Genomic DNA, 24,762 nt, shown 5'->3' on the forward strand with positions numbered 1-24,762 from the left:
GAAAAGGTGATAAGACAGGAACCCAGAAGGCACTATCTCTGCCAAAACAAATTGCTATTTAGGAAAATTACTTCTCAGCTTGGGACCTCTCAATTCATAAAAAAAGAGCCTTGAACTGGAATATTACTAAGGATATATCAAATTCTTACTTATTATGAGTCCACATGATTGTTTCATCATATTATCATACCCAAATACCACAGTAATTCTCATTTACTAGAATGTTTTGATTAATTCACTTCTTTAGAGACAATCAGTTCATGAGGGTATTTAGATATGCTGGTTGCCTAACATGGTATATGCAAGTATTCAAATACAAATCTGAAGGCAAAGATAAGAGTTTCAAAGACTGTCAGTTTTTATTCCATCGACTATACTGCATTTCTTTACATAAAAAGCTACCTGATTTTCTACCATGATGGTTTCATCTTTCATATTCCTTTGAATGATAACTAATCCTATCACATAGGAGCAGGTAGCATGCAAATCTACATAAAATCTTTCTAAATAACCCAAGCCACCGCACAAAGTGCTCTCTGGTCTGGAATTCATTATAATTTAAATTTATTTTGAGTTTTCACTTCACATACTATAACAAAAACCAGGAATCATGTAACAAAACATAATATGAAGCAAATGAAATATTGGGTAAATCTAACTTTGTTTGAATATAATTCTTTATGAAGTGCTAAAATTTAGTGTTTATTTAAAATCAAGCATCTTCTCGCCTGTTCTTTCCAATGGAATATTTTATAGGCAATGTTGCATATAAAATTCAAACTCATTCATTTATAACCCACAGAGTAAGGAGAAGGTATAAAGAAATGTGCTGGTGGAAATGCTAATAGATACATCAATGCATATTTAAATCAGTGAAGCAAAGATTATTCAGAATAAATGAGTATTTTATCAAGGTGAAATCATGATCAAATATCTTAAATGTAGTATATGCACATTCATTGGTTTTACATTACAAAATGTAAAATGGAAATGAATGCATTTTTAATATTATTAATTAATAAATATTTTTAACACATTACTTAGATTTTATATAATGCTGTAATATTTCAGGATTACTTATTTTAGCTATATAGTTAGCGCTCAATCATTCAACCTAATAAAAAATATCCAATCTCTACATGCCCAACTCCATAACCCTTTGGAGTTGACCTTACTTTTAGTTGCTCAGAATATAGTTGGAGAGGAAATAATTAAAATAACACTGAATGCCATGAATAAGTACTGAAATGATTAACCTATTCAGAAGTATTTCTAGTTAGCTGCTATTATATAATATGGGCTCGTATTATATAATATGAGCACGAAGTGTGTTCCATGACTAGGAAATAGATCCAGGCCTCGGTGGTGAGAGCACTGAATCTTAACCACTAGACCATCAGGGCTGGCTTCAACCCTTTTCCCATCTCTATTTCCTGCTAAACCAAGTACAAATCACTCTGATGTCTGCACTATGACTTCAATATCACTTTGCAGCTGTAGTTCTTATAATTCACCTATTTACATGCGGCACTTCTACAAAATTAGGTTATTTTAATTTTTCAGTATTCAGAAATTTTATAACTTTTGGAGTCTTTTTTTTTTTTTCTATTTTCCTGTCTTTCCACTTTCCCTTCACATTGTACCTGTCAAATCCTGCTAATTCTTTGAGGTTATTTAATTCAAATTGCCATCTCCTTCGGAAAGCTTCTGTTGGTCTTCCCAATCGGATGTGACCACCCCTTCTTTTGAATTCTCAGTTGCACGTGTACTTCCCTGATGTCACTTATAAATTCTGTTGTGTATTATATTTATGTTCATATGCGGCTTTTTAAACTTGCTAGAACTTTGGGAAAAAGAAAGGCACTAGGTATATTTTTGAATTCTCTATATGGATTAACTGAGTGCTGTTTGCTAAATTCATGTTACACTAATTTGACTCGCTCTTACACTTTTAAATTTATTAACGTAATACACAGAAGGAATGATTAAATGGATATTTGCCACAACCACATGGGAATTTATATGGTCAAATGACAATGTATTTTAAAATCCTTCAACTTTCTTGAAACGTGTTTGAGAACTCTTGGAATTGACATCAAAGTCAGCTTAAGAGCCTGAAAATTGAATACCTTTTGCTAATTAAGCACACAGTGACTCTCTTCCCTAAGCCATCAGGATTTTCTTACAACTACCTTCTATCTCTTTTTTCTGCTTATTTCTCCACGAACTGAGCATAACCTCCCCCAACCCGACACTTAAATTAAAGAAAAAAACTGCTGGACATGTCCTGATACTAATGTAGAGACAGCAGCAACTGGAAAGAAGGCAGAATTTTCTGCAAACTCAGAGATCTCTCACAAGAAGAAAACAGATTGATTTAAATAACTTTGTAAGTTGTGACTGCATATGTAAAATCAACTGAATCTAGTAGATAAATATTGAAAGTTTTAAACTGGAGAATGGTCCAAATTCAGTCAGATTCTATTAATGCTAGAAAGAAATATTATTCTTTAAAATTCAACATCATGGGAAACATATGGAAGTAAAGATGGTATTACTTTGAAAGCACTAACATTATACTTATTTTATAAAAGTTTGCATGCTAAATGAAACGTAGATACCTAAAAGACTTAACAAACGTTTGAAAATTGAGCAATCTAACTATTTTCCTCCCCAGCATACTACTTAGAATAAGACCACAGCCGATTTGTGTCTGTTGAATACTTTCGTGGCATGAAAAGAAAACTAGTTATAATACCTAACTTTTTTCTTTTTTTGAGGAAGGTTAGCCCTGAGCTAACATCTGCCACCAATCCTCCTCTTTTTGCTGAGGAATACTGGCCCTGAGCTATCATCTGTGCTCATCTTCCTCTACTTTATACGTGGGACGCCTGCCACAGCATGGCTTGACAAGTGATGCCATGTCCGCACCGGGATCTGAACTGGCGAACCCTGGGCCTCCAAAGCAGAACGTGCGAACTTAACTGCTGCCACCCTGGGCCAGCCCCAATACCTAACTTCTTAAAGATATGCTGTTTTTTGGTGAGGAACATTGGCCCTGAGCTAACATCTATTGCCAATCTTCCTCTTTTTTCTCTACCAAAGCCCTAGTACATGGTTGTATATCTTAATTGTAAGTCTTCTAATTCTTCTACGTGAGATGCCACCACAGCATGGCCTGATGAGTGGTGTGTAGGTCCACTCCCAGGATCCAACCCAGCAAACCCTGTCCTCCAAAGTGGAGCAGGCAAACCTAACCACTACGCTGCCAGGCTGGCCCCTAACACCTAACTTTTACATAACATTTTTCGTGTGCCAGCCATTTTTCTGTTGTTTTTAAACATAATAATCAATTTAATGTTCATAATATGCCTCTAAAGTCAGGTTAATTATCATCAACTCCACTTGCCAGATGAGGGAAGTGAGGCAGAGAGAGAGAGGATAGATAACTTGCCTAAATGGCAGAGCTGAGATTGAAACCCAGCTAGGACTTCAGGGTCTCTATTATAATGCTCTTTCCTACTGCGCTGTGCTAATCTCCAAACTTTAGAAACAATTAGGATTTCATTGAGAAAGGCCAACAATGAAGCACTTCCTTTGGTCTGTCTAGTTCTTTGGTGACCTCTACATTTCTGAAGTCTGCACATGTTACTAACCTCATTTTCCCCGATTATTATGAACAAATGGGCCACTTCTGAGCACCCAAAGATGCTGCCCAGCATCAGCGTCATCATCTCTACCAATTCCCTTTGCTTCTAATGAGGTACAGAGGAGCTCTGAGCTTTGACAGCGCAGAGATTTAGGAGCTGGTGCTCCACCAGGAGAGAGTTCTTCAGAAGAACTCAAAAAATGAAGGGGCTTAGATGTTCTTCCCTAAAGCAATGTTAATTCAAAGTTTATCTGTTTCATTTAGACTTTCCAGTCATTTAAAATGAAGGCAAAGAACAAAAAATCCCCTGCATGGATAAGAGGAACAGCGGGAGAGATTTAATTCTCATCCATTTCAGAGGGAGGATGATCTGACACATAAAAAAGCAGGTTGGAAGAAAAATGCCCCTCGGAGGGGAAGGACCGTTAGATTATGAAATCACTGGTATGAGAGTTGGAGAGGACCTATGAAGTCCTATCATCCATTCTCATTACACCGCTGCCTCTGGTGGGCTCTGAACTGCTCTGACTTGTCTCATTTGAAATAACTCCTGCCACACGACTTTCTCCCGAGACTCTATTTCCGACCCAACTATTTAAAACCTCTACCTGACATTCGACCTGTTTTACTTTGGTCAGTTTCATCTTATTTCTTCAGTTATTTAATCTGTTGGCAAGCTGAAACCATTTTTCTCCTGTAATGTACTTATATTCTTCAAATATCAGTGGAATTATTTTATCTCTTATTATGATGACATAAAAGTAGAAAAATGATAATTTGAACGTCAAAGATCTCAACTACATAAAAGGTATCTGTCATAGTCAATGGATATAAATGCTTTCTGCACTCTCCTCTAACTACTCTTGTCCAAATATGGTAGGGACATTTTTTTATTTCAATAAAGGAAGAAAGTGGTCAAATTATTTGACTGTTTTAGGCCAGGCTTCTTTCAAGGGTTGAGGTCATTATCACTTATGGGTTAGTCTTCAGCTGTGCAGATTACTAATTTATCCACAGAGGATCAGGCCATGAGAAGTAATTTATTCAAAGAAGAAAATTATGTATGAGACTATATGTGTCATAATTTCTAATACTAAACATGTCTGGTCTAATGCGACTGGCCATCTACACAGTGCACATTTTTGTCCATAGGTCCACCGTGGTAACTAATTTAACAGGATCCTGTTTACCTTCAGATTATATTCAGAATCTGACCTTTTCACCACATTGCTCCCACTGATCTGAGAGTCCCATGATCTCTTCTCTGGGTTGGGCGATAGCCTTCCACTGGTCTCCCTGACTACACTCTTGCCCATCCACAAACATCCACCAGTCAGTGTGAATCCCATCACTCCTATGCTCAAGAACCTCCAATAGCCCCTGATTTCACTGAGAAAAAAAGTCAAAGCCGTAGAAAGTCCGTTATTACCTGGACACTAATGGGGCTATTTACTCCACTCCAGCAATCCTGGCTTCCTGACTTTTCTTCAAGTATGCCCAGTTTAGAGCCTTTGCTCTGCTTGTTCCCTCTGTCTGGAACAATCCATATGTCTACTTCTTTCAACTCCTTAAAGTTTTGATTCAAATGTTACTTCTTCAATAAGCCCTAATCTGATCCCCTTTTAATTTGCAACAGCACCTCAACACCTGCCCTTCCTATCGCCCTCACCAAGCTCTATATTTTCCCAGAGTATGCATTTACATTTAACACACACTGAAAATGTCATTACTTATCATATTTATTGCTTATTTTCTGTTTTTTTCCCCTAAAATATGTGTTGCATGAAAGCAGAAAATCTGACATATTTTTTACAGATATATTCTGAGGGCCTTGAATAGAGCCTGGGGATCAAAATACTTCTTGAATCAAGGAGTGAAAGAATAACTTGAATGGAGCTTTTAGTGATGACTATGGAACTAGATTAAAGGTAGTTTTTAGTAATAAATATTTTGACCAAGTTGAAATAGTATGCTGAACCATATTTTGTTATTCTAGAGATGCCATTGTCTAAAGAACCAGGATTAACCAGGTACATTTCTACTCTGAAAAAATTAACTCTTCAATGTCTTCTTACTAGATGTCATTCACAATTGACATTAAATCAGTCATTTACTTTTCTGGTTATAAAAATGAGACTATTGATTTTTCTAATAGAAGTGGCCATTAATAATAAATTATAATGCACATGTGCTCAGATTGTTTTTACATTATAAACAATTTCATTCAGCCAGTAACTCACTTATTCAGAAATGGCTTATTGATTCAAAGTTGTAGATATTCATTCATATATTCAAAAATAATTTTACATGTTAGTTAGATTCAGCCACTGAGAATGCACTAAGAATTCAAAGATGAAAAGACAAGGTTCTTGTTCATGAAGAGAATACTGTGGTGGAAAAAAAATAAGTAAGGAAGGAAATATAATGTCACATGATAAGATAAATAAAAGAGGTGCTTATAATGCTTAAAGGAAAGGAAAGTTACAACCTGGAGTTCTGGACAGACTTCCTAGAAGTGATAATATATGGTCTGCGTCCTCAAGACCTAGAACCACGCCTGGTAAGAGGAAGATTTTAATATGTGCCTTTTGAATAGAATCATATTCTCATCAGTAACCTATCAACGAGTCATATTGTAGGATGGATTTTGTCTAAGAAAATGATCTAAATGCACAAATTTCCATTCTGTCCTTTTTGTAATTTTCCTTACTTTGTAAGATCCACATTATTTCTAGATCTGTAACTCTCTACGCAGTGATTACATTGGGTATTATGATACATGCTTCCAAGGTGTTCATGAGTGTTCTTCCCACTATGAGTTCCATATCTTCTGATAATTCCCCATGATTCCTGGTCTTCTCAGTCAGATATTATTGCCTCCAATGTTAATGTTTCCACCTGAAGTCCAACTCTAATATCCCATTTATATGAAAAATGTAATTTCAAACCACAACTCTTCTCGTAGGACTGTGCCTTAGAATCAGCTCTTTCACATCTTTCTGCTGTGAACTGAATGGTTGAATCAGAATCTTTCACAACCATCTGCTGTGGACTGAATGATTGTGTCTGTCCCACATTCATATGTTGAAACTCTAATCCCCAATGTTGTGGTATTTGGAGATGAAGCCTTCGGGAGGTAATTAAGTCATGAGAATGGAGCAATCATGATGGGATTAATGACCTTTAGGAATAGACGGGGAAAAAGCTTTCTTTCTCTCTCCCTCTCCCCTCATTACCCCTGTCTCTCTGCTATGTGAGGATACAGCGAGAAGACAGCTGTCTTCAAACCAGGAGGAGGGTTCTCAGCAGAACCCGACCATTCTGGCACCCTGACCTTGGATTTATAGCCTTCAGAACTGTTAGAAACAAATGTTAGTTGCTTAAGCCAACAAATCTATTGTATTCTATTATAGCAGCACGAAGGGACTAAGACAGCTTCTCAGAACTAAATCTATCTCTATTTCAAGATGACATGATCTTGGATATTGAAAATTCTAAGGAATTATTAAAAAGTATTAGCACTAATAAACAAGTTCAACAAGTCTACAGGGTACAAAATCCATATGCAAAAATTGATTGTATTTTTATACATTAGCAAGGAACAATTGGAAACTGAAATTAACGCAAGGCAGACCAAAGTTCAGAAAAGTTAATTACCTCCCACAGGCCCACTTAGTTAATAATAAGAGCTGGATCTAGGCCCGCAACTCAAGTCTCCTCGTCTCTAATGGCCTCTGAGTACTTTTCAACATTTTGTACATACGTAGGGTAAAAGGATATATAAACTTTTAAACACTGTCTTTTACTTACCTATTTGAACACCATTTTCATTTAAATGCATTTATTAGTCCATGATTTTAAAAGAAGAAAATCTGAAAAGAGCGTCTTGCATTTAATACAGCTCACTTTAAACTGCAGGACAACACACATCACTTTCCTTTTGGTTTATGAATTAAATATGAATTATACCTGAAACATTGCCATAAGTGTGGTCAAAATCTGGTCCAGTGAAAGGAGGAAAGGTGCTTCCCTGAACCCTTTCCCATTCATTGTCATCGTTTAGATCCTGGACCCAGAAACAAAAGCCGTCTTCAAAATCACAGTTAATTTTCTCATAATCTGTGAATTTAAAAAAAAAGAGAGAAAACATTTCAAATTTAGTGCACAATGTGACTAGTTATAATAGTTTGCATCGAAAATAATCTAACCTTATACAGCTTATAATTAAGTGTCACACACATCTTTGTTTTTACTCGTCTTACCTCTGCTTATTCCATTTAGTCAAAAACACCTATTTTGTTGCCGACTGTATTAATGTAAAATGTTTCTTATACCCCCCTGAGGTCTTCAGCAAAGACAAGCCTCTGGTTCTTCAGTTTTACATCTTATCTTCATTGGTTTACCCCTAGAAACTTTGTCCCATATATTTCTTTCCGCCCATTATTAACTTTAACACTTAGGTCAAAATTAAGTTAATGTGGAGTATTGAGAGAGTCAGTTTTATGAAAGTCAGTTTTTTACTTTGGATATTTATTTGTAGTTTATAAAATTTAACTGTTATGTTGACTTATATCTTTTCTCAAATTGGTTACTTGATTCTTTTGAAGGACATGAATTATTTTATAATTTCTCATTTCTTTCCCAGTATCAAGCAGAGAGCAGTATACATAAGAGATATTCATTACAGAACTTGCATAATGAAACAGATTATGATCTTGTTCTAAAATTTTAGGTTCTGCTACTTTTAAAATTCCATTGCAATACTAAAGCATCTGACGAGACAAAGGCTAAAGAATAAACAATACTCACTGTTAAGCTCTGTGCTGTTAAATGCAGTGTACGTTGCATTAAAGCCAATATAATCATTTTCATCAGATTCTATAAGAAAGGTGGCAGTAACTTGGTTGGAAAAAATCCTAATTATTCCAGGACTGGTTTCCCAGAGAGAAGCTACAAAAGAAAATGAATGACTATTATATGTACATATCTATCTATTCAACCACTTATCAATAAATCCATCCATCCATCCATCCATTGATTTATTGATTGATAGGTCAGTCAATCCAGCTGATATCACTCACTTAACTAAAAACATTAGTTCTGTGGTTAACTGTTTTAATTGAAATGACTCTTCTCTTACGCATCAGAAATTTTCAAATTATTATACATATTTATGGCTTGAAAAATATTCTATTTTAGTTATTAGATATGTACACTATATACACATATAAAAAGAAAAGATGCATTTCTTTGCTTAAAAAGTTCCTCTAAGAAACATGCAGATAAGACAGTTATGAAACTAAAAGTTAGTTTGGCTCTACCAGGTATTTCCCATGCCATTTACAGGGACTAAACTCAGTCACAATAATAGAAACAAGAGTATTTCTTTGTTTCTCTACTCACATAACAGTAGGACCTCAAAATAATATCAGGTGACTTAAGGATTTGTTTATACAGAATTTTACATTGATGCTATTTCTTTTCTGTCTTGACTCTAGGCTACGTAACGGATACCTTTCCAGCTTTTGATTCTCAAGGGTTGGTATAGTGCTTGAGATATAAGAAGTACTCACATGATGATTTGCAAACATCATTGTTATATGAAATTGGCTTTTATAAAAACTTGTAATTTAGCATATACATTCTCAAAGGGGGTGATATTACCTCCAAGGGGGTAAAAATTGGTTCTCAGGAACAAAAAACTTTCTTATTATTTTATTTTTAGTTTTTATTTTTTTGGTGAGGTAGATTGGCCCTGGGCTCATAAATGTTACCAATCTTCCTCTTTTTGCCTGAGGAAGAGTGGCCCTGAGCTAATGTCTGTGCCAATCTTCCTCTACGTTTTTGTATTTGGGACACTGCCAGAGCATGGCTTGATGAGAGGTGTAGCTCTGTGCCTAGGATCTGAACCCATGAACCTGGGCTGCCTAAGCAGAGCGCATCGATCTTATCCACTATGCCAGCAGGCCGGCCCCCAAATTCTTGATGTTTAAGTGTATAAAGCCTAGATATGCATACAGTGCATACACAGATATACAGAACATCTGGAATAGTGAAATTTTCTGGGGGAACAATTAGGAGAAAAAAGGTTTAAAAAGTTTCCTTAGTGGGAATGATAATGGAAAAAAGGAGTAAGAAACAATGGTTTGCATTTTAGTTTGGTAATCTGAACTGGGCATCTGATTCAGGTTTATGAAAAGTACCACATTGCAGGTTGGAAACAAAGCCCCACTGTTATTTACTGACTTCTAAAGGAAGATACTTCTACGAACTGCTGAAAATTCTGTGCTTATCATGTAGAAATTATCAAAAAATGTGCTATATGCATGATAATTTCAAGAGAAGCTAAAAGAGAGAGCATCAGGAACAAGCACTGATTCGCATCTTGCTCTTTTCCCTCAAAACGTTGTGTGTCATTCATTCAGTATTTTCTCCTGAAGAACCGCATTGGCTATTTAGACTCCTCCCACCAGCAGTGCAGCCCAAATGATTCTCACATTGAAAATTTTTGTAGCCATAAGTGTCTAGTCAATTAAAGGATGTGAACATTCTAAAAATTGGCTTCAAACTGATCTACCTCTCTCTTGCTTTCTTTTCTATAGCAATGTTTTTTTTTGGACAATGGCTTCTGGTTGGATTGGAATGTGGCTACTGGTTCAGTGGCATCCTTGATGATTGTACTGTGTTGGAGCTCTGTGCTGTCTGATGTTATTGCCCTAGTCTAGATAGTCCAGGCGTTTATGTCCTGAGGTCCATTAACATGCTTCAGAGATACACACAAACAAACATTTGTTCCAACATTTTTGGAAATGGAGTAGACTATTTGCGTCTGTAGAGACTTTGTAAAATTTTCATCAGAGTCTTAAAGTCTCCTTGACTAGAGTACCAGAACCACAAAGCCAGTGGAAGGCATGTATCTTACACATCCAGGAAGGTAGTAGAGGGTAGTGGTTAAGAGTGGCTACTCCAGAGTCAGCATGAGATTTAGTTCTGACTCCATGTCTTTCTAGACTCCTCTGTGTCTCCGTTTCCTCTGTTTTAATATAATAACACTTTCCATAAAGGTTTGTGATAAGGAGTAAATAAGTAATTTCCATGTGATACAGTGACTTGTGCATAGTAAATGCTCATTGAATGCTATCTGTTGTTTCTCCATCTCCCCAGCTGGGTTGTAAGCCTTAAAAACGCAGAGATAATTTTTAATGCTTTCTGTACTACTGCCATTGCGCCAGGGCATGGGAAACTTTTAATCAATATTTAGGTCTATGAATTAAGGTGTGAGTAAACAGAGTAATAGAGTTTTCCTACATAAAAGAGTCAGGGCTAGAGTTCAAAGCAAAAAAGATTACCTAGTAATTTTTAAAGGCTGGATTTTTCTCTAACTGATATAAATTTTTAGACAATAATTATTTAAGAAAATCTAGTGTCTTCTACTAAAAAGAACCCAATGCTTCTATGAATATTAATTTACATAAACTTGCCAAGCAGTCACACTTAAATGTGAATTAACTCATCATTCATCTTCTAACAGCACGGGTTCCGGTGAATAGGTTTTGTGAATTAGGAAAACACGGAAGCATGACTAAAATGCAGGGAAATTGGGAAGGAGGGAGGAGGGCAGTGGGCAGAGATGATAGACTTTCTACAGAGTATGATTCAACAGTTCTAGCTCAAAACTATTTATTTTATCCAATTTATAAGAGAAGAAATTATGCCATTAGAATATCATCTTTGTGTTGTAAAGGAGTTCTGATAAATTCAACACATTTTATTGAGTGCTCGCTATGAATTTGGTATGGTGCTAAGTGCTGATAACAGGGAGAAGAAATAGTCAGGTTCCCCTATTAGGGGAAAAAAGAAACTTTTGAATTAATCTATATGGGAGAAATGCCATGCGGGTATTGAGGAGGTATATGAGGAAGTAATCTTTAATTTTTCTGGGCCCTTCGATTAGAGAATTTTTGAGAGTCTCCGGAAACTTTAAGCCAGTGCTTGTTAGACTTTTCCATATAATGTAATCCTATCAGCCGAAGTGAGTGAATGGGTATTTCTAAGTGTACAAAAAAGTGTTCTAATAAAAGCACAAAGTTTATCAAAATGCTTTACTTTGAATAATATTTGCATGTATTACTCAATTCCATGTCCATGATATGATTCTTTTTGTTGTAGGGTAAGCTGACTTTCAGAAAGGTCCTCTAGGTTTATTGTGTGTCTGGCTATACCGATGCATGCTTTTGTACGCTTCAATTCTAAAAACATGGCCTTGAACTGTTAAGCCACAATATTAGGGATATGCTGTTAGCAGTCCTGTATTGGGATAGACAGAATGGCATAACAACTACTCATTCAGAAAGACATTTTCTCGCTTTGGGAGCTTGAAATCAGTTTCAGTGTGCGCACCCAGGCTATTTTTGTTGTCTTTCTTTGAGGATACATAAAAGCATCTATGTATTTTTCTGAACAAAAAATTAAATAAGCACACACCAGCTTCTACCACTTCCATACCAGTACTGACAATTATTACTGTCACTGAATTGAATATTGTACCTTTATCATTGTATCTTAAAGAAAACTTTTTTGAATTAACTCTCCTGTGAGTCTATTCTGATTTACCTCAATTCCCATAATTATTTGGAGAAGACCCTGTTGCATGCTATATCATCTTTCTTTATGTAATGCCCACCTTCCTCTGGCACTTTCTACCAGTTAGAGAACTTTTACAGATATACTTTACATGTATATGAAAAGGACTGAAAAATGCCTTTAGAATTTGTTTATACTGACTTACCCCTAATCAAGTAGATAAGAACTATTTTGTGGTACTGGATACTTTTATTTTCTTGCAACCTCTCTAGATAATCTTATTTTACCTAACTTAATTAAAATATTGATATATTTTAATGTGACAAAGATAACAATAATTGAGATATATATTCTGAATTGGTGTTTAATGAAAACAAATCTTGTGTGCATCTCTCACAGACAGAAACTTGTTAAATTATTTAGAAAAAGATGGCATTGTGAATGAAGAATGAAAGTATTGGCATTTTTTTCCCAAAACAAAATAACTTTAGAGTTATGAGAAATGCTATTGGTCTGTATTGATTACCTACTATAATGCCATAATATATAAACCTGTTAATTTAAATTTAAATCAATGAATACTGAGTTTTTATAATATGTCGGGCATTTTGCTAGATGCTGGAGTAAGATATTATTACCTTTCTTAAAATAGGATACTGTTTTTAATTTTTAAGTGTTACTTTAACAGCCAATGCCATTTCTCATATTTTCTCAAGTTAAAATTAAAATATTTAATTTAAAAAATTTTAAAATAGATTTATATTTCAAAAAGGCAGTAAAAATTAAACAACTACCTATTTGTTATAATTTAAATGTACTTTTATAGATCTTTTTCTATTTGGATATTTAGTTTCCCTATTGTATTTTTTATGATAATTATTTGTGCATTATTCACATCCCTATGCCTAGTGATTCTAAGATTCATTTATGGATTACTGATAATCTAAGCATATGAGTGAAAATAGCATTTAGGGAAATCAAGGTATTTGAAGAGAAAGCAACATGAGGGTAACTTACACCTATCACTTTTAGGCAGTTAATAACTAAGAATTTAATTTTCATCATCGGTAGAGATTATAAATAGCACCTACATAATATGGTTTGGGGGAGCATTTATCGAGTTAAAATGCTGAGAGCATTACTTGATCAATGTATGCTAAAATTTATTAGCAATATCACATTGGCCCCTGGAGAAATTTATGTGAACTGGATTATTTGTCCACTTGTGTAAATATTTATGTTGACATAATTTTAAGGAACTAGGTCTATCAACTACAGAAATAAGTGGTATGAAATGTCTGGCCCACTTATTTAAGGAAAATGTGACTTACCATGAGTTCATCTCTTTTCTGTATGCTTGTTATTATATTTATACTCGGATCTTTTAAAACACAATGAATAAATGCACTGTGTTCAAAGTCAGAGATTTTGGGTCTTATTTTTGCCTCAAACACTAACTAGCTTCGTGGACTCTCAGTCATTACCTTCTTAGATTTCATTTTCCTCTCCTGTAACGCATACTTGGCAGGTTTATTGAAAAGATGAAATAAGAATATCCACAGAAGGCACTCAATATCGTGTCACATCAGTGGAACCCAAGAAAAATACATATTTTTATCATATACTTAAATATTCCTCAAATCGATAAATCAACCAAAAACATTTATTGGATAGGATCCAATAAATCACAGGTACAATTAAAAGCCAAAATTATTAAAATAAATGTAATTATTTTATTAACTTTAATAACAGGTGCCACTTGCAATCTCATCTTAGCTCTTGACTACTCCTCCAAAGTGAGAAGGAAAGTAGTTATTCCCTTGACTCCATTTCCATTTTTTCTTCTTTATCCTTATTTCATTTCCTCCTGGAATTTCACTCCTACGTTTGTTGGCTACCATGAATAGGTCTATGCATTTTGGAACCAGATGGAATAAAGTGGGGTGGGCTCATGTATATTATTAGTGCATTCCCTGCGCTCTTCTCAGCTTCCACGAGTGTCCATGCACGCAAGACAAATGGTTATGTAATGACAATAACACTCACACTGACTATTTACTGAGCCTACATCCTGCTAGTCATTGTTTTACCTACTTTATTAATAATAGCCCTGTAATAAACTGAGGAACAGAGTGCATATTAAAAAAGGAAAAGAGATTCTGTGAGTTTATAACCCATGCAATATCAGAGAAAAAAAGAACAATAGTTTTTAGTATTTGTCTGAATTTTGCTTAGTGGAGAATAACAAACAAAGCAGAGTAACCAAAGACATAACTGCATTTCTCTGGAAAATTCCACATGATTTTAAAAACATCAGTTACAAGAGGATTATGCGAAATAGGAAATATTTTATCACTAAGAAGATTGATTACATAGAGCACTAAATTATTAATTGTGTAATGAGGACCAGTTTTGTTTTTTTCCTTCTAGTAATTTAAAGTTCAAGTCCATATTTGGTTCAAAATCAAAAGGAGAACACCACTCCAAAAAGTTTCCCACAGATTTTCATTTTGATAAGGGATTGTATATTTGTTTTAACTTACCTCTTAAAATCTTGCTTGAACCCACACCTTCATAAATATTTAATACATCTGTATAGTATGTATTAAAAGAATCGAAGCTCAGTTCAATGGAAAGTCCTTGGTTTACACTAAAGTAAAAGCAAAAAAAAGATTACACTGTTAATAGTTGTCACAACTCCTAATGCATTCTAGAATTTGAATGCATTTTTCTAATTGTAAAAAAAACACATACCATGAGACCAACACTCTTAACTGTAAGCACACTGCTGTAGGGCAGATCTTTAGAACTTTTTCAACTTGTGTGATTGAAATTCTATACCTGTTAAACAGTAACTCTCCATTTCAAACTCCCCCAGCCGTTGGCAACCACCATTCTACTTTCTGTCTCTCGGAGTTTGAATACTTTAGATGTGTCATGTGAGTGGAAACATACAGTATTTGTCCTGTGACTGGCTTATTTCACTTAGCATAATGTCCTCAAGGTTCATCTATATTGTCACATATGACAGGATTTCCTTCTTTTAATGGGTGAATAATATTCCATTGTATGTACATACCACATTTTCTTTATTCATTTGCCCACCAATGGACATGTAGGTTGTTTCTATATCTTGCATGTTGTGAATAATGCTGCAATGAACATGGGAATGCAAATATCTCTTAGAGATCCTGATTTCAATTTTTTTGAATAAATACCCAGAATTGGGATTTCTAGATCATATGATAGTTCTATTTTTAATTTTTTGAGCAACCTCTATACTGTTTTACATAGTGACTACACCGTTTTACATTCCCACCAACAGTGCACAAGGATTCCAATTTCTACACACCTCCACCAATATTTAATTTTCTGTTTTTTGATAATGGCAATAGTGATTTTGATTTGCATTTCTCTAATGATTAGTAATGTTGAGCACATTTTTGAATGCGTCTTTGTATGACTTCTTTGGAGAAATATCTATTCGAGTCCTTTGTCCACTTTTCTATTGAGTTATTTGTTTTTTTGCCTTGGGGTTGTAGGAGTTCCTTATATATTTTGAATGTTAACCTGTTATCAGATATACAGTTGGCAAATATTTTCTTCCATTCCATAGTATGTCTTTATGCTCTATTGATTGTTTCCTTTGCTGTATAGAAGATTTTTAATGTTATGTAATGCATCTTGCCTATTTTCTCTTTTGTTGCCTGTGCTTTTGGTGTCATATTCAGGAAATCATTGTGAAGACCAATGTTATGAAGCTTTCGTCCCATGTTTTCTTCTAGGAGTTTCCAAGTTTGAGGTCTTCTGCTAAGTCTTTAATTCATTTTATGTTGATTTTTGTGTACAGCGTAAGATAAGGTTCCAATTTTGTTCTTTCGCATATGGATATCCAGCTTTCCCTACATCATTCATTGAAGTGATTATTGTTTTCCTGTAGTGTAGTCTTGGCACACTTGTCAAAGATCATTTGACCATACACGTGTGGGTTTATTTCTGTGCTCCTATTCTGTTCCATTTATCGACATGTTTTTGTGCCAGTCCCATTGCTGTAGCCTTGTAATATATCTTGAAATCAGAAAGTGTGATGTTGCTCATTTTGTTTTCTTTCTCAAGATTATTTTGACTATTTGGAGTTCTTTGTGGTTCAATATGAATTTAGAATTCTTTTTTTCTATTTTTGTAAAACAGTGCCACTGGGATTTTGATAGGGACTGCATTAAATTCATAATTATTTTTGGTAGTATCGACATTATTATATTACATTATTATATTTTAACAATACTAAGTCTTCCTCTTCATGAATATGGGGTGTCTTTCCATTTATTTGTGTCTTCTTTAAATTCCGTCAGTAATGTTTAGTAGTTTTCAGTGTACAAGTCTTTTGCCTCCTTGGTTAAGTTTATTCTTAACTACTTTATTCTTTTTGATGCTATTGTAAATGGGATTGTTTTCTTAATTTCCTTTTTTTACTATTTGCTGTTAGTGTATAGAAACACAACTGGTCTTTGTATGTTGATGTTTTATCCTGTAACTTTGCTGAGTCCTTTTGTTAGTTCTAATAGTATTTTTTATGGAATTTTATCATTTTCTACAACTAAGATCAAGTCATCTGTGAACAGATAATTTTACTTCTTCCTTTCTTATTTGGATGCCTTGTATTTATTTTTCTCACTTAATTGCTCTGGCTAGTGTTTCAAGTACTATGTTGAATCAAAATGGTGAGAGTGGACATCCTTGTCTTGTTCTTGATCTTAGAGAAAGGCTTTCAGCTTTCATCAAGTATGATATTAACTCTGGACTTTTATTTCATGGCCTTTATTATGTTCAGGAAATTTTCTTCGATTGTTTATTTATTTTTTTAATCATAAAAAGGAGCTGAATTTTGTGAAAAGCTTTTTCTGCATTTATTGGGAGGATCATGTGATTTTTATCTTTCATTCCATTAATGTGGTGTACCAAATTGATTTCTTATTTATGTGTTGAACCATCCTTATATCTCAGGGATAAATCTCTCTTGGTGCTAGTGTATGATCCTTTTAATGTGCTATTAATTTGATTTCCTAGTATTTTGTTTGAGGAATTGTGCATTTATGTTCATTAGGAGTCTTGGCCTGGTTGTTGTTTGGTTGTTTTCTTTTCTTGTGGTGGCTTTATCTGGCTTGACTATCAGGGTAATGCTGGCCTCATAAAGTGAGCGTTCTTTTTCAATTTTTGTAAAAGTTTGAGAAAGATCGGTAATAATTCTTCTTTAAATATTTGGTAGAATTTGCCAGCAAAACCATCTGGTTATAGGCTTTTCTTTGTTGGGAGGTTTTTGGTTACTGATTTGATCTCCTTACTAGTAATTGCCCCATTCAGATTTTGTATTCTTCATGATTCAAGCTTGATAGGTTATATGTTTCTAGGAATTTATCCATTTCTTCTACATTATCCAGTTTGTTGATATAAAATTATTCATAATATTCTCTTATGATCCTTTTAATTTTTGTGGCATCTGTAATTAGTTGTGGCATCAGTGTCTCCTCTTTCATTTCTGATCTTATGTATTTGACTGTTGTCTCTTTCCTTAATCTCTCTAAATATTTGCCAATTTTATTTTCAAAAAGACAACTCTTACTTTCATGAATTTTGTCTATTTTTTTCTATTCCCTATTTCATTTATTTCTACTCTAATATCAATTATTTCTTCCTTCTGCTACCTTTGGGCTCAGTTTGTTCTTTATTTTCTAGTTCCATGAGGTGTAAGGTTAGGTTGTTCATTTGAGATCTTTGTTCTTTTTTAATGTAGGCATTTATTGTTATAATCTTCCTACTTAGAACTGCTTTTTCTTCATCCCATACATTTTACTATGCTGTGTTTCCATTTTCATTTGTCTCAAGATATTTTCTAATTTCCTTTTTGATTTCTTCTAAGACATTGATTGTTCATGAGCAATTAGAGGCTTGCAGGTTTCTTTTCCAAGAGTTTCTAATTTCTGGATCATGCTGGCGTCTGTACATGGCACTGCAAATTCTCTTGTTCTATAGCAGCAAGCCACTCCATTCTCCCTTGTTGTCCGCAGTCCACAAGGCATTCAAAGTGTGCAGGTTTATCTGCTCCTCAAGTCCTGGCAGACAGATATCAGTCCCTGGGACAGCCCTTAGAACAGTTGGAATGTTGGACACATACTGCACTTCTTTCCTTCCATCCTGAGGTAGAAGCCTTGAATTGTGTGCTGTCTCCCAATTATGTCAAGCCATGCTGGCCACAGCAAGCCATCCTGCTCCTCTTTGTTCTCAGTACCTCTCAGGCATCTGAACTATGGTTCCATCAGAGCTCCAAATGAACCGAGACAGAAGCTAGTCCCTAGGCAGCCCTTGGAAAAACTGCCACATTGGATGCACACAGCACTCTTCTCTTTCCCTCCAAAGGAGAGGTAACGAGCTAAGACCAGACATTCTCCCGGTGCTGAGCTCTACTGGCTTGGGGGAGGAGCTCACACAAATACAATGAACTTGACCTTCTCGCCCATTTCACTGCACCTGTTCTTGGCTTTATGCTCACCTGCGGTACTGCAACTTCTTAACTGGATTCTGGATTTCTCATGAAGGTATTATTATTGTTAAATCAATATTTCTGTTGGGGGAAAAAGCTGTGGCTTCCTATTCTGCTATATTACTCTTGAATGTATTTTAATAGATATTTAAAATTAGTTTTCAGATAAATTTAGGTCCAATTCTTATGTTTAAATTATACTGTGAAAATATCAATTTATCTGCAGCATAGCAGAAAGGAAAGAATATGTACATTATACTCTCAAAAGTTAATTTTTATTTGGATAATTTAATTTAATTTATTTTGGGGAAGTAAGACCAAAATTTCACTTAGGAAACAGGCCAGTGTGGCGATACATGAATTTTTCCTCATTTGAAACAGTTTTAAATCAAATTACTTATAATATACATTATATTCACTTACTGTATTTACGTACTTACCTTTTAAAAAATCTCAGTATGCATTTACTTTTTAAAACAAGCAAGATTAGATAAAGACACTTTTTAAAGGACCTGGGTTTTGAACAGGCGCCACCCCTTTACATAGAATGGAAACACCATGTTATCCATACCATTGCAATTGTTAACTACAAGCTTAATTATCTTGTTTACCAGAATTTGTGTGACTTAAAGATGAGATTAATTTATTCATCCTGTATTCTCCGATACTTTGTAGAAACTATTACATGCTTTTTGATGGAAAAAAATTTAACCTATGTAGCTGCCATTATAAAAGAATAGGAGGAAAGGGTGACAGATTCATCAGAAAGTTTTAATTTCATATTTAGAAATAGAAATTTTCATTTTCAGATATTAAGTTTGGGGAAAAGGTGCCTTGGGCAACTTCTATTTATAACTCCACTGTCCCACTGAAGTGGTAGAATCAGAAATGTGAATAATTCCTGAGTGTCTTGGAGGTGCAATGTTCCCCTGAACTCCTCAGAAGAGAAGAGGCTGAAAGATAATGAAGACGCCTGGGTGATGATGTCTAAGCTGGCCAAGGGTTGAAGAGGTTGATAATAGGGAGAGATCTAGTCTCCAAGGCCAAGCAGGAGATGAAGAAGTGACCCTGCCAAGGGTGTGGCAAACTTGGATTTTCGGTAAGTTATCAGTAATACCTTGGCCAATCTGGAAATTGAGGACATTCATTGCAAGTGTCATTAATTTTGGAATTCTAAAGATCATTGTTGGGAAACGTCCACTTGCAGCAAGACCTCACTTTTGACAAACACTGTATTAGAATCCTGGTCAGTGCTGGAGTTTAGAATCCAAGGAGTAGGCTCAACGACATTGGAATGGCAGCTCCTAGCAGGGCAGGATTAAAAGATATCTCAGCAGAAACCCAGGTTTTTGGACCAGACCAGTGTTTGCTTCCAGGGAGGTAAGGTTAGAACAGTAGTAGTTTGTTTTAAAGAAATATTGACATATGGACCTCAACCCTGAAGAACAGATTCAGAAATTCTGGAGTGGATTATGGGATGTAAATTTTTAAATACTTCCAGAGTGATTGTGATGTGCTCTCATATTTGACAGCCCCGGGAGACAGACAAGTAAATGCAAGGTATGCCACACTCAAGAGCTATTCTCAGCTGTCTTTGGTAACCACGGGAGGTTGGAGGGGTAGAAAGAGATTAATATGAGGAAGCAGCAGATATTCCCAGCCCAGACTGAGAGAGGGAGAGCAAGGTAGATGATGGTAGCAGCCATTTACATGAGTTCCATCTCTGTTAGGTCAGGTCAAGGATGCGGGACTGACTGTTGGTGAGACCTTTAGGGAGTCCAGTGTCAAAGCTGAAGAAGATAGAGGAAGAAGAAATGAAGCAGACTTCTGGGAAGATTTCTGCTGTTTTAATTAAGTTTTGATGTCTCCAGGCAAGTATATTATGAGTTTTTCTTCACATGATGTTATTTTCAAGGTATGAAACTAAGGGATGTGAGGGAAGCTCCCCAGGATCCTTCATGTTCAGGAGTCCCTTACTTTTTCAAAATAGACAATTGAAGGAAGAAGTAAGAAACCCATGCATACTATTTTCTACTTTCTTCTCATTCAGAAAAGCCAACTTTCAATAAAAACACAGGAATTTATAAAGGTAAGATTAATTACAGGATATAATATCTGATGTTTTTATAATGTTAGACGTCATGGTTACCTCCTGGTTTTTTGAAGGGAAATGGTATGTTTCTAAATGTAGTTTATACATTTTGCATTTTCGAATCCGTAGTTAATCTTTATAGCCCACTTTTCTTGAGCACTTAATAAGGGGCTAAGCACTTTACATTCATTATTGCTCTTAATAATGACTTTGACCTTGAAGTTCAGGATGTTGAACTTTACAGACGTAGACATTTTGGATCAAAGAGATTTAGTCATTTACCTGAGATCACAGATCTTAAATCTGAAGAAGCCGGATTTGAACTCACACAGACTGTCTCCATTACTCACAGTCTTAATATTGACATTCTGCTAAATGTGGTCTTCATATAATTCCAGGGCTGGTCTGGTCCAGCCCAAAATATAGTTTCATTGCATCTTAAACATTTCTCCACTGTTTAATAGGTCTTCTAAACTTGTACGAAACATCTTTGTCTTTATCCTTACTTTGATCATCTTCAGGAAGAATAAACTATCACTTACAATGCATCCGTAATGTAATAATCAGTTTTGAGAAGAAAAAATACTTAGATTATTTATATGCTTGATTAAATCATAATTTCATCATGAAGTATAGTATTTGTTTAGGGTAGTCTTTCAGATTCTTTGGGTATTAAAAATAATCCCTGCACTAATGGTGGATTTCTTAAAATAGTTTCAAAAATTAAGTAATGGAAAAGGAAGTAAAAAGAAAAAAGGAAGAGAACTATATAAACTCTTAATTAATTGTGTGATTATTACATAAATTATATTACTATTACAACAAAAGTTTATTGTGTTCTGTTTATAAGGCTTCCCTGTAAATTTCACCTTGCTTTATTAAGAAGTGGATTTAACAATTAAATTATTTGGTATTAATAAAATTCCAATGATTATGTGAAGAATTCATTTAGGATTCATGTTCTTTCCATTTTTAGGGGAAACAAGTTAAGATTTCTCTAAGGCTTTCTGCTGACATTTTAAATAAGGAATAGACTATTTTTCATTTTATTTATGAGCAATGCTAATAGCCATTTATAGATGCTTGCTTTTAAATTTGATGTTATTATATTGGAAACAATATCCTTTAAATTGGTTAATTTTTCACTTGGCAAGTGAGGTGCCATTTTTAATGCAAAATCTTATTTTTGGCACAAATGTTAACATGTTATCTAGAGCATGAAAGCAGGGGAAATTATCCTCCTAGTGATCACGTAACTTACATGGGACTGAACTCCAAAATAGAAATTATTCTAGGAGAACAGGATGTTCTTCTTTCTCTGAATAATGTCAAGTAAAAGTGCTTAGGACAATCTTCCCTTCATACCTCATCTCATCTCTGGGCTACGTCTACGCAGGAAAACAACCTCGTGAATCTTTATGGGGCCATTTCCTGCCAATTGGCAAGAACCTGAGGCTCCTTCTTTTAACCTTCTTTTAATCAGCTGTTATGCTGATTCCTCTAGTTTTCTTGTGAGTCATCACCACTATTAAAACTATTAGACAGTAGGTCAGATTGGGAAACCATAATCCCATCCAGCTGTGAAGAGAAATGATCTAACTAGAATGTCATTTCCCAAAGTGAATTTCATAGAGCATTTATACTGAATACTCTGGGGGAGAAAAATGTTCAGTGGCTTAATAGGAAATATATTTTGGGGGGAGATTTACATTACATGTTAACTTATTTAAGGCTATGAGAAGTCCTATACTTTTTTCTTTTTAAGTTGTAATGATTTTATTTCAATATCCCTTATATTTATTTGAGTAAAAATTATTTGTCCCTTCAAATAGCTGGGAGGAACAACAGATACTACTCCTCTGTGAAAAATACTTAAGTAAAGATTAAGGTAGATCAGCTGTGAGCAGTTTGATTATTGATCATCATAATGACTGGAATGGTCAATTGAATTAAGAACTTGGAGGTCAAATATAGTAACTGATTCCAACGTTATTCAAGATATAGCAAAAAGGATATACATAGAGCGTGTTCCCAGCTCTTACTCTGCTGTGACTAAATCAATCACTGAAGATTTTCACACAGATGTTGGCATAATGAGAAAGGAACTATTCTGTAGCCAGAATGCGGGTGACATGAAATACCATTTCTTGTGATACCAGATATAGAGGTGTGCTGTTCACCTTGGTAGCACTTGATTTGTGCCAACCACAGAAAAAAAAGTCGCTGCAGAGCCCAATGAGATGGCCTTATTTATTAGACAGCATTGCTCACAGGACAGAATACCTTTTCAAAAAATTAAGAATGAGAGGGAAACTTCTTGCATGGTTTATCAGTTAGGAAGGCTTTGCTTCATAGCTAATGAAAACTATTATTAAAAAAATAAACACGCTTCTAAAAGTAGTAAGACATTGCATCAGAGAGAGAGTTTATGACTTAAGAAATGGAAATAGAAGATGGCATATTACCGTATAATCCACTGGCAAACAACACTTGGTGTAGAAGGGTTTGGATAATGGGCAGCCTGGAAGGACCCAGAAGATCCAGTCAACAAAAATCTTCCATCACAAGCTGTGGCTGTGAAAAAATGACAATTAATGTTAGACAAAAACAATCTTGGAAAGTTTTCAAACGGAATGGGATTTAAATTAGCTAATGAACACTTCACAGCCCACTCATGACTGAATCTGTATGAGACCAGTTTACAAAACCGAAGTGATCAAATGAGAGTAGATTAGATCTCATGTTTAAAATCTATTAGCTATTTTCAAATACTCTTGAACATCCCATCCTAGAGTTCCCTAGAAAAACATTTCATTTCTAAACACTCATACTGAGGCTGTATTTTTAGTATAATCTTTCATATTTGTAAGGAAACAAAAATATCTAAATTGTAAACTTCCAGTGTAGACAAATAAGTACTAATTTTTTGTCTTATTTTCCCTACTAAATTGGAGCTAGGATGAATTTCAAGTATGTGCACTAAATGCTATGTTCTCCTGAAAATGATTAGAGCATGGCCAGCAAATGGTATGTACGGTGCCAGTGGCCTGTCGAGAATTTCATCCATTCAGTCTATTGCACTCATCTTTTAAATCTCACTGCTCTTGCTCCTTTTGTATGGACTTGCTATATGGCTCAATATTTTCATTCAATATTCCTGTATATGACTTTTGCTTTCCATAATTACTCATTTTCCTCTTTTAACTCTTACAGCATATTTATTTCATATACTTCTCTTAATGTCATGCATTAGTAGTTGTCTTTAAGTTGTATCTGAATCATTTTCAACTGGGTTAAAATCGTGTTGAAGGCACGAACCAGGAGCTATACCTTATAGCTTGTCATCTTCCTCTTACACTTGCTACGTAAAGTATATGGTAAAAAAAACAAAGTCCTTTTGATTTTCACAATCTGGTTTTTATTAGATTATTTTCTGTACATTTAGTTCTATTGATAACATATTTTGAAATAATGGCTCCTAGAATGTATCCTTTTTCTCCTGGTAGGTTGTTAATTCCTCATATGTCAGAAGCATTGACAGAGGGTAGGAAAATAAAAGAAATTCATAAAAATTAGATTGCTGCTCTTGTAATCTAAATGCTAGAATAAGCTAATCCTAAACTGATGGATGTAAAAGCCCATTGTAATACTATACAGCGATTCTATCAAGTTACAAAATTGAACAGCACACAGAAGTCTTGGTAAAAATCTTGTGTTTTTGGTTGACTTTTTGCAATTTTTGGTATATTCTTTTAAAAGCATAAAAATTACTTTGATAAATAAATTTTAAGATTCAAAGTCTGTTTGAGAACAATGGTTTAGGGATTCATTGCATTGGATTATGACTCGATAGACTGATTCCCAGCAGTAGGCAAAAGCCAAACCAAAATAAAACAAAAA

The 24,762-nt window shown here is 34.8% G+C and overlaps 1 protein-coding gene across 2 annotated transcripts in view; it reads right to left on the minus strand.

Moving 5' to 3' along the window:
* The window catches only part of TMPRSS15 (transmembrane serine protease 15), a 128,788-nt gene that overhangs the window by 75,567 nt on the left and 28,459 nt on the right, over positions 1–24,762 (minus strand). For both annotated transcript variants that reach the window (XM_003364217.3, XM_070252250.1), the window contains 4 exons: positions 23,328–23,436; positions 14,776–14,882; positions 8,459–8,599; positions 7,619–7,768 (listed from right to left, as the gene is read on the minus strand). In XM_003364217.3, the coding sequence (XP_003364265.1) occupies positions 7,619–7,768; positions 8,459–8,599; positions 14,776–14,882; positions 23,328–23,436 (507 nt within the window). The remainder of the gene's footprint in view (positions 1–7,618; positions 7,769–8,458; positions 8,600–14,775; positions 14,883–23,327; positions 23,437–24,762) is intronic.

Source organism: Equus caballus, chromosome 26, assembly GCF_041296265.1.
Source record: "Equus caballus isolate H_3958 breed thoroughbred chromosome 26, TB-T2T, whole genome shotgun sequence".
Lineage (NCBI taxonomy): Eukaryota > Metazoa > Chordata > Mammalia > Perissodactyla > Equidae > Equus > Equus caballus.